Source organism: Lolium perenne, chromosome 1, assembly GCF_019359855.2.
Source record: "Lolium perenne isolate Kyuss_39 chromosome 1, Kyuss_2.0, whole genome shotgun sequence".
Taxonomy (NCBI): Eukaryota; Viridiplantae; Streptophyta; class Magnoliopsida; order Poales; family Poaceae; genus Lolium; species Lolium perenne.
In genome coordinates, this window is record NC_067244.2 from 36,593,405 (window position 1) to 36,604,704 (window position 11,300).

The 11,300-nt window shown below is 46.0% G+C and overlaps 1 protein-coding gene across 1 annotated transcript; it reads right to left on the bottom strand.

The window, feature by feature from the left end:
- Window positions 1-490: 490 nt before the first annotated feature.
- Window positions 491-3,798, bottom strand: LOC127346814 (1,4-dihydroxy-2-naphthoyl-CoA thioesterase 1). The gene is made up of 3 exons (XM_051373075.2): window positions 3,579-3,798; window positions 3,306-3,497; window positions 491-762 (listed from the first exon to the last, which is right to left on the bottom strand). Exons 1-3 carry the CDS (start codon window positions 3,753-3,755, stop codon window positions 610-612), a joined length of 522 nt encoding a protein of 173 aa, XP_051229035.1. The 5' UTR covers window positions 3,756-3,798; the 3' UTR covers window positions 491-609.
- Window positions 3,799-11,300: the final 7,502 nt, after the last annotated feature.

Here is an 11,300-nt window from a genome sequence, read left to right on the forward strand (position 1 = left end):
CACAATTGGAGTGGCCCCTCTTTCCTTTGGACATAACATTGACTCTTGGTGTGACGGCATGGTAATGGAGATTTCAAAAGGAAAGCGAAGGGAGGCCAGCGGAGCTCTGATATACACCATGTGAGGAATTTGAAAGAAGAGGAATAGGCGGATATTTCGCAATAAGGCGTTGCAACCGAATTTGGTGGCTCATCTAGTTTGGGAGGAGATTTTGGAGAGGGCTTTTGCCCACTCGAAGAAGGGGCCTCAGAATTGTAACTATGCGACCCTAACCCATAGAATTTTTTTTTTCCTCAGAGAGGACCCAGGAGACATCGCCGTGGCTTCGTAGATGTCTTGTTTTTAACCTTGTTCAGTTACTCTCTTTGATCCGGCAAAGACTTACGAAAATAAACACTATTCTATCTAATCGGGTGGCAGGATCGGCTGCTTTAAAACTCAAAAAAATTAAAATCTGATGTGGTTTGCAAGTACCAGACTGCGCCATGAAACCTCCGAAAACTCTCCCATAAAATACGAGATGTTATTGACGACAAGGAGATGTTCTCTGCTCCAGATTAATATAAATTATATACTGAGTTCAAGTTTGACAACAACATATTACGCTCCCTACAGCTTTGAGTATTTCTTGATGCCTTCTTCGTAGTTCTTCACCCTCTCTGGTGTTGACATGTTGGTTAATATGGTGACTCTTGCAGATGACGCCAAATCTTTGCGCTCCGAAGTGGAAGGATCCATCAGCCATATCTGGACCTCCCAGACCTGTGAGAACCAGAATAAAGTTCAGCAACATTTAGTCATCCCTCGATCCAGAAGTTGTGGAAATATTCTAAAACCTGAAGAAACAATAAACAGAAGTGGAGCCATATCCAGACCTATGGTTGTGCCGACTGCTTAGTTTGAACAGATTGAATGGTAAATTCTAAACAGCAGCTGGCGTATTGTATGATGAATACAGAGAGTCTAAGAAAGTTGTGTAAATATTTTAAAAGCTGAAGAAACAATACACAGAAGAGGAGCCATATCCACACCCATAATTCTGCAGACTGCTTAGTTTGAAGAGATCGATTGGTAATTAAATCCTAAACAAATAGGCCTAACCCCCGCACCCCCTTCCAAACCCTAACCGCCTCCCGCCGGTGGCACCGCCGGGCAAAGACCGCGGGGCGTGGCGGCGGCAGCCTTTCCTTGTTGCCGCGCTGGGGACGGCGGCCATGATCCCTCCTCGACGCTGTGGCTCATCGGATGTGGATGGTGGTGGGGGGCGGCCAGACCTTGATCTCCGTTGCGGCCTCCCCGCCTCCCGTCGGCTCCTCGCCGCGGCACGCCGGTGGTGGCTGGTGGTGGGCGGCGGCCAGGTCCTTGATCTGCGCCGCTGCATCCCGACGCCTCTCGCCGGTGTGTGGAGGTGATCTTGGGGTTCTCCCGTGGCACGAGGTCGCCCGGGGCAGCAGCCCTGGGTTCAACAGCGGAGGCGGCCCTCTTTCTTCGCCAGAGATGGTTGGCCTGCGGATGGTGGTGGTGGGTCTTTCGACCTGTCACCGCGTCCCGGTGGCGAAGTGGAGAGGCGTGGAAGCCGTCGACGGCTGAGGAAGCATGACCATCCTTGATGTCGCCGGTGGAGGGCTGGCGTTCGGTTGCGGCGATGCCCAGGGCATGTGCGGTGTCTCCGGACAACGCGATCTACGCTTGGTGTCTCCGGCGGCAACTGTGGCCAGCCTGGGATGGTCGTCAGCGTGGGGGCCCGACCTGAATAAAGGCGGCGGTCCTAGGGTCTCTCTTGGATGAAGATGAAGACTTACCTGAGGTTTGCCCTTCTCGATCTGGCAGGAGTGTTGAGTTCCGGAAGGCGCCGCCGACGAATGTAACAGTGCTTTCTTTTGCCTGGAGTTTGCTGGATCGGTGGTATTCGGTCGTGCGCACCCATGCTTTTATTCCGGCCGATTAGTTCTGGAGGGAGCGGCGCGAAGCTCTGTTCTGTGTTGGCATCAAGAGACATTTGGTCCATGATGCACTCAGAAGAAGTGAATAACATGAAGGCCGGAGCGGAGGACTAGCTAATAGAGGTTCAAGTCTCTGCATTGTTGAAGGACTTGCTTGGTGTCCCGGGCTCCGCAGCAGTGGTATGGAAGTGGGGACGGCAGCACAGGTGAAGTTCAGAGTCCTACCTTTCAGGGTGAAAATCCAAGGTCTGACCTTAACTGGTTGTGCCTGGCAATGACTTTGTTGGAGGCATTGTTTTGAGAGCCGGGACTATCTTCAGGATGAAAACCTAAGATCTTTGGTCGGGCGACGACAGCGCTGGTGCACCGTTTCCTTCTTGGAGGCGTCGTTTTTTGGAGATTCTGTATTTCAGGTGTTATCTTGGTGGTGGTTGTATTGATGTTGTTAAGCCTAGGATGCTATAGCGGGACTTTTGTTTTCTTAGTTTTGTTTTCTATTTTTTGGTTGCGTGCATCCGTACTGCCATTAGCGTGTTGCGTTGTTGCAGAGGCTGAGTGTAATTGATATCTTTTGATATTAATATATTCTCTTTATCAAAAAAATGATGAGTATATTATAATCCGAGTTGACGCATGGATATGTGACAGTTAGTGATGGGCAGTGATGGGCAGCCTGCATTAATCTGTTATTTTCTTTGTCCGGAAGATATTTCTTTTTTTAGTATGCCTGAAAGAGAATTGTCTTGACAGTGGCTAGCACGCCAGAAAAGACTTGTGAGGCAGGCAGAAGAGTCAAACTTGTGAAGGTGAGCATTCCATTTCGAGGCAATCTTCTTCTCCATTACTTTTCCAACGTCCCAACCAACCGTTCGCCAAAGAAAGAACAAAGAAAGAAAAACCAACCAACCAACCAGATTGACGAATCAGCATGCAGCTTCCGATTAATCCATGTTCAGTGCGGGCTTACTGGCTCTCAGATTGACGAATCAGCATGTAGTTACGAGTTCCTTGTTATTATTCACTCTGTCCCAAATCAATTGAATCAGTTTTGTTTAGATACATGTCTATCTTGAGTCAAAATTTGGGACTGAGGTAGCCTTACTTTTGCTTCGACAAACTAAGTTTTCCAATTCCCATAAAATGGGATCCGAAATGAAACGTCTTGAGGTCTTCCGAACTGATTTTCTTTGGGTTTATTTTATCGAAGAGGGGAATGAAACCTGGCATCTGATCAACCTATTTTGCTTTGGTAAACTGAACTTTGGGTTCAAATAAAATACTACGTGGTTTCATTCCCAGAGGAATTTGTTGCTTGTTGAGTTTCTTTCGTGTGGGGAATTGAGGCGCGGGGATGTAGCATACCTGGATGTTGCGGCCGACCTGGATGGGGCTGGCCTTGGCCTCGATCCGGTCGCCGAGGCGGGCGGGCCTGAGGTGGTTGATGGAGAGCTGCACGCCGGCCACCCTCTTGTACCCAGAAGCCATGAACCCGCCGATGCTCGCCGTCGACTCCGCGATGAGCGCCGACACGCCGCCGTTGAGCATCTTGAACGGCTGCGACCACGCCGACGGCACCAGCTAATTAAGCAGGCCAATCACGGCGCACATGGTTCGGCACGGCGGCAGTGTACGTACCTGGCAGCAGATCTCGGTGACGGTGAGGCGGCCGAGGACCTCGTCCCCGGTGATGCGGGTGAACTCGAAGCCCAGGGCGTGCAGCGCGTTGTCCGGCGGCATGCCTTCTCCGAAGCCGGGCGGCGGCCCGGGTGGAGACGACGCTGAAGGCGCCCCGCTCTGTCCCTTGCCCGCCATCGTTAATCTACACCTGCGTCTGCGTGCGTCTGTTTCAGAGTCAGCAGATATGAGATGGGGATGACTTCTCTTCTGCTGCTGTTCCGACGTGAACGCACGGCTAGCTGCTGGGCCGGTCCACAAGTTTTATTTTTTCCGGTTTTTCTGAGTTTTTAGTTCTTTTTTATTTTTCCCTTTTTATTTTCACATTAATGCTCTCTGTTTTGTTTGGTTGTATGTTTATCAACTCTATTACATATTATATGACATAAACAAGAGTATGTACACAGGTTTTCCATTTTTTTGAATTTTCTATGGTCATTGAAAACTCGGTCAAACCCAAGTCTAATCATGATTTTAACAAGTTTAAATCATCAAAATAAAAAACTAAACCTGGATCCTTCTTAGTCACACAAAAATGAAGCTTTGACGAGGTTTTAAATTTTTTTCATTTTCAAAACCCTCAACCACTTGTGTTCAACCTTGACTTCATATAGTCGAGCACCACTAGAAAAAGGCTTACCAGTGGCGCACTAGTTTTAGCTATCAGTGGCGCACTAGTGGTGCGCCACTATTATCACGCCACTGCTAACTATTAGCAGTGGCGCACTAGTGATGCGTCACTAGTAAGGGTATATAACAATGGCGTACTAATAGATGCGCCATTGGTAAGCTATAGAGGGTGCGCCACTACAGACATGAAAGGTGCGCCATTGCAAAAAATATAGGGTACGCCAGTGCAAACATGAAGGGTGCGTCATTGCTGCTGAATAAAATAGAAAATAAAAAAAGGCCCCACGGGCCTGGGTGTGGCGGGCAGTGAATGGTGTCGGTTTACAAAAGAGCACTTCTATTTCATTACAAATTAGACTAGTTACACTCTAATACAACCAAAGTTTCTAATCTTCGCAGTCAGCACCCTAAAAGAAAAAGAAAAACGCAATCAAATCCTCTGAGCTCCTCCGCCAGACTCGACGGCGGCGGCCGTGCTTCCCGGCGAGGCGGTTGGCGGCGTGGATGTAGCGGCCGCACAGGACGGCCTCGTCGGCGCACCCTACCGGAGGAGCTACTGTCGTAGCCTTGAATACCCTGCCGGCCTCCACGAATCCCTGTTCTTGACCGCCCTGTGCACGACCGAGACGAGACAGGAGTGGAGAAGGAGAGACGGAGTGGAGACGGAGACCGACAGGCAAAGGCCAGGCCGGTAGTACCGCCTAGGCCTTGCCGGTACTACTGCCGTGGAGAGGCCAGCTCTACCGGAGTTCGGACGTGGTGACCGTGCACGAATCGACGACGGCGACCGTGGTGAGCGCGTAAGAATTGACCGCGGCGGCCGTGGCGAGTGTGGTCCTGCTTGTGGAGGAGCTCGTGGTCGCGAACGAGGCGAAGCGCGGTGACGAGGATGCGCGGGAGGCGGCATCTTTGTCGTCTCCGAGACGCCCAGCACCAGACGCCGCCCCTAGCTCGCCTGCAGGACGCTCCAGCCCTCGCGCTGTCACCGTGGCGGCGACGCGGCTGACTTGCTCGCCGGAGCGTGCGCGTGCGTCGATAGCACCACTGCCTCGCCGGAGGATTCGTGGGGAGAGGACGAGAATGAGAGGGACGAGATAGGATTCGTGGGGTGAAGAGATAAGGATTCGTTGGGTGCAGACTGCGGTGGGTGGGTGGAGCCATGTGTGTGGGTTGGGGACGTGGGATCCAAATAGAAATAATATGGACAAAATAGCAGTGCACATGGGCTGGTGCGGTAGTGGGACGAAGTGGGGTCGTGGGACGCGTGTCTTGACTGTTCGGTTCGATGCGTTTGTTCGAATTGAGACATATACTCATCAATGGCGCACTTCCTAGAAGTGCGCTATAGCTAACGTGAACATGCATATTTCAATGAAACACTATATAGAAGTGCGCCACTCCTAACAGATGTAGCAATGGCGCACCAGTAAAGGGTGCGCCACTGCTAATTTTGAGGCATGGGTGTGATCTGGCCGACCTTTAGTGGTGGCGCACCTCAAAAGCAGTGCGCCACTGCTATGTTTGTATCAGTGGAGCATCGTTTTTGGTGCACCAATGCTAACTAGTAGTGGCGCACCACTATTGGTGTGTGGCACTGATGACCCACAAGTATAGGGGATCGCAACAGTCTTCAAGGGAAGTAAAACCCAATTTATTGATTCGACACAAGGGGAGCCAAAGAATATTTGTAAGCCTTAACAACGGAGTTGTCAATTCAACTGCACCTGGAAACAGACTTGCTCGCAAGAGTTTATCAGTAGCAACAGTTTTATAGCAGTAGCAGTAGTGAAATATCAGCAGCAGTGTAACAAAGACAGCAGTAGTGATTATAGTAAACATCAGGATTAAAATACTGTAGGCACAGGGATGGATGAACGGGCGCTGCATGGATGAGAGAAATCATGTAACAATCAAGACAGGACATTTGCAGATAGTAATAAAACAGTATCCAAGTACTAAACAATCCATAGGCATGTGTTCCATATTTAGTCGTACGTGCTCGCAATGAGAAACTTGCACAACATCTTTTGTCCTACCAGCCGGTGGCAGCCGGGCCTCTAGGGAATCTACTGGAAATTAAGGTACTCCTTTTAATAGAGCACCGGAGCAAAGCATTAACACTCCGTGAATACATGTGATCCTCATATCACCGCCTTCCCCTCCGATTGTCCCAATTTCTGTCACTTTGAGGCCTCGGGTTCCGGACAGAAATATGTGTATACAACTTTGATACGCGTACAGCACGCGTCCGTTGGGAACCCCAAGAGGAAGGTGTGATGCGTACAGCGGCAAGTTTTCCCTCAGTAAGAAACCAAGGTTTATCGAACCAGTAGGAGCCAAGAAGCACGTTGAAGGTTGATGGGGGCGAAGTGTAGTGCGGCGCAACACCAGGGATTCCGGCGCCAACGTGGAACCTGCACAACACAACCAAAGTACTTTGTCCCAACGTAACAGTGAGGTTGTCAATCTCACCGGCTTGCTGTAACAAAGGATTAGATGTATAGTGTGGATGATGATTGTTTGCAGAAAACAGTAGAACAAGTGTTGCAGTAGATTGTATTCGATTAAAAGAATGGACCGGGGTACACAGTTCACTAGAGGCGTCTCTCCGATAAGAATAAGCAAGTTGGGTGAACAAATTACAGTTGGGCAATTGACAAATAAAGAGGGCATGACCATGCACATACATGATATGATGAGTATTGTGAGATTTAATTGGGCATTACGACAAAGTACATAGACCGCTATCCAGCATGCATCTATGCCTAAAAAGTTCACCTTCAGGTTATCATCCGAACCCCTTCTAGTATTAAGTTGCAAACAACAGACAATTGCATTAAGTATGGTGCGTAATGTAATCAACAACTACATCCTTAGACATAGCATCGATGTTTTATCCCTAGTGGCAACAACACATCCACAACCTTAGAACTTTCTGTCACCGTCCTGCATTTAATGGAGGCATGAACCCACTATCGAGCATAAATACTCCCTCTTGGAGTTACTAGCAAAAACTTGGCCAGAGCCTCTACTAATAACGGAGAGCATGCAAGATCATAAACAACACATAGATAATAGATTGATAATCAACATAGCATAGTATTCTCTATTCATCGGATCCCAACAAACACAACATATAGTATTACAGATAGATGATCTTGATCATGTTAGGCAGCTCACAAGATCCAACAATGAAGCACAATTAGGAGAAGACGACCATGTAGCTACTGCTATGGACCCATAGTCCAGGGGTGAACTACTCACTCATCACTCCGGAGGCGACCATGGCGGTGAAGAGTCCTCCGGGAGATAATTCCCCTCTCCGGCAGGGTGCCGGAGGCGATCTCCTGAATCTCCCGAGATGGGATTGGCGGCGGCGGCGTCTCTGGAAGGTTTTCCGTATCGTGGCTCTCGGTACTGGGGGTTTCGCGACGAAGGCTTTAAGTAGGCGGAGGAGATAGGTCAGGGGGCCACACGAGGGCCCCACACGACAGGCCGGCGCGGCCAGGGCTTGGGCTGCGCCGCCCTGGTGTCTGGCCACCTCGTGGCCCCACTTCGTATCCTCTCCGGTCTTCTGGAAGCTTCGTGTGAAAATAGGCCCCTGGGCGTTGATTTCGTCCAATTCCGAGAATATTTCCTTACTAGGATTTCTGAAACCAAAAACAGCAGAAAAACAAAGAATCGGCTCTTCGGCATCTCGTTAATAGGTTAGTGCCGGAAAATGCATAAATATGACATAAAGTATGCATAAAACATGTAGATATCATCAATAATGTGGCATGGAACATAAGAAATTATCGATACGTCGGAGACGTATCAGCATCCCCAAGCTTAGTTCCTGCTCGTCCCGAGCAGGTAAACGATAACAAAGATAATTTCTGGAGTGACATACCATCATAATCTTGATCATACTATTGTAAGCACATGTAATGAATGCAGCGATCAAAACAATGGTAAATGACATGAGTAACAAATGAATCATATAGCAAAGACTTTTCATGAATAGTACTTCAAGACAAGCATCAATAAGTCTTGCATAAGAGTTAACTCATAAAGCAATAATTTCAAAGTAAAGACATTGAAGCAACACAAAGTAAGATTAAGTTTCAGCGGTTGCTTTCAACTTGTAACATGTATATCTCATGGATATTGTCAACATAAAGTAATATAACAAGTGCAATATGCAAGTATGTAGGAATCAATGCACAGTTCACACAAGTGTTTGCTTCTTGAGATGGAGAGAAATAGGTGAACTGACTCAACATAAAAGTAATAGAAAGGCCCTTCGACGAGGGAAGCATCGATTGCTATATTTGTGCTAGAGCTTTGATTTTGAAAACATATAGAGAGCATAAAAGTAAAATTTTAAGAGGTGTTTGTTGTTGTCAACGAATGGTAGTGGGCACTCTAACCCCCTTGCCAGACAAACCTTCAAAGAGCGGCTCCCATTTTATTTTATTTTTGTGTGGCACTCCTTCCAACCTTTCTTTCACAAACCATGGCTAACCGAATCCTCGGGTGCCTGCCAACAATCTCATACCATGAAGGAGTGCCTTTTTATTTTAGTTTTATTATGATGACACTCCTCCCCACCTTTGCTTTCTCAAGCCATGGCTAACCGAATCCTTCGGGTGCCGTCCAACAATCACATACCATGGAGGAGTGTCTATTTTTTTGTTAATTAATTTGGGACTGGGAATCCCATTGCCAGCTCTTTTTGCAAAATTATTGGATAAGCGGATGAAGCCACTAGTCCATTGGTGAAAGTTGCCCAACAAGAATGAAAGATAAACACCACATACTTCCTCATGAGCTATAAAACATTGACACAAATCAGAGGTAATAAATTTTGAATTGTTTAAAGGTAGCACTCAAGCAATTTACTTTGGAATGGCGGAGAAATACCATGTAGTAGGTAGGTATGGTGGACACAAATGGCATAGTGGTTGGCTCAAGGATTTTGGATGCATGAGAAGTATTCCCTCTCGATACAAGGCTTAGGCTAGCAAGGCTATTTGAAACAAACACAAGTATGAAGCGGTACAGCAAAACTCACATAAAAGACATATTGTAAGTATTATAAGACTCTACACCGTCTTCCTTGTTGTTCGACCCTTACTAGAAATTATCTAAACCTTAGAGAGACCAATTATGCAAACCAAATTTTAGCAAGCTCTATGTATTTTTTCATTAATAGGTGCAAAGCACATGATGCAAGAGCTTAAACACGAGCACAACAATTGCCAAGTATCAAATTATTCAAGACATTTTACCAATTACTACATGTAGCATTTCCCGTTTCGAACCATACAACAATTTAACGAAGAAGATTAAACCTTCGCCATGAACATTATGAGTAAAGCCTAAGGACATATTTGTCCATATGCAACAGCGGAGCGTGTCTCTCTCCCACACAATGAATGCTAGGATCCATTTTATTCAAACAAACCAAAAACAAAAACAAACCGACGCTCCAAGCAAAGTACATAAGATGTGATGGAATAAAAATATAGTTTCACTAGAGGAACCTGATAATGTTGTCGATGAAGAAGGGGATGCCTTGGGCATCCCCAAGCTTAGACGCTTGAGTCTTCTTGAAATATGCAGGGGTGAACCACCGGGGCATCCCCAAGCTTAGAGCTTTCACTCTCCTTGATCATATTGTATCATCTCCCTCTCTTGATCCTTGAAAACTTCCTCCACACCAAACTCAAAACAACTCATTAGAGGGTTAGTGCACCATCAAAATTCACATGTTCAGAGGTGACATAATCATTATTAACACTTCTGGACATTGCACAAAGCTACTGAAAGTTAATGGAATCGAAAAATCCATCAAGCATAGCAAAACAGGCAATGCAAAATAAAAGGCAGAATCTGTCAAAACAGAACAGTCCGTAAAGACGAATTTCTAAGAGGCACCAGACTTGCTCAGATGAAAATGCTCAAATTGAATGAAAGTTGCGTACATATCTGAGGATCACTCACGTAAATTGGCAGAATTTTCTGAGTTACCTACAGAGACTACTGCTCAAATTCGTGACAGCAAGAAATCTGTTTCTGCGCAGCAATCCAAATCTAGTATGAACCTTACTATCAAAGACTTTACTTGGCACAACAATGCAACAAAACTAAGATAAGGAGAGGTTGCTACAGTAGTAACAACTTCCAAGACTCAAATACAAAATAAAAGTGCAGTAGTAAAATCATGGGTTGTCTCCCATAAGCGCTTTTCTTTAACGCCTTTCAGCTAGGCGCAGAAAGTGTGTATCAAGTATTATCGAGAGACGAAGCATCAACAGCGGGGTTTGGGGTTTTCTCAACCATGCATTGTATTTTGGATACATAAGTTTCAGAGGCTCCTTTTTCATTAGTCTTCGGCTTGCTACTTTCATCAAACAAATTTTCAGGAACAAGCCAAGCATAATTATCATCTAGAGCTTCATGCATTGCTAGGAGCTTACAAGGTATTGGTGCTTTAATCTCCCCACCATCATTAACATTATTAGTGTACTTAATTCTATCCATATCCATCTTTTCAAGTGTTCTTTTAAAATCGGTAAACATACCAAGCCTCTTATGCTTAATAAAAACTTTTCTAGCTTCTTTGGCTATATCCTCAAATTCTCGCACAAGGACTTTTAAAACAAAATCTCTCTTCTCTCCCCTCTCCATATCAGAAAGTGTAAGAAATATGTGTTGTATCATGGGGTTGAGACTAATAAATCTAGCTTCCATCATGCGTACCAAACAAACAGAGGCATCTTCATAAGTAGGGATAGCTTTTGCCAGTGGTATATCTTTAAGATCTTCTTGCATACTAACATGGGTGAAAAATTCTTCTATATTATCTCTACCAATTATAGACCCTTGTCCCACATGTATATCTTTTACAGTAAAATTAAGAGGAAACATGATGAAGTAAATAAAGTAAATGCAAGTAACTAATTTTTTTGTGTTTTTCATATAGCAAACAAGATAGCAAATAAAGTAAAACTAGCAACTAATTTTTTTTTATTCTGATTTAGTGCAGCAAACAAAGTAGTAAATAAA

Coding starts and splice junctions, on each gene's coding strand:
- LOC127346814 (XM_051373075.2), bottom strand. CDS start 3,755: ATGGCGGGCAAGGGACAGAGCGGGGCGCCTTCAGCGTCGTCTCCACCC. Junction 3,498..3,578: donor TCACCGAGATCTGCTGCCAG/GTACGTACACTG, acceptor GCGTGGTCGCAG/CCGTTCAAGATGCTCAACGG. Junction 763..3,305: donor AGGTCGGCCGCAACATCCAG/GTATGCTACATC, acceptor TGGTTCTCACAG/GTCTGGGAGGTCCAGATATG.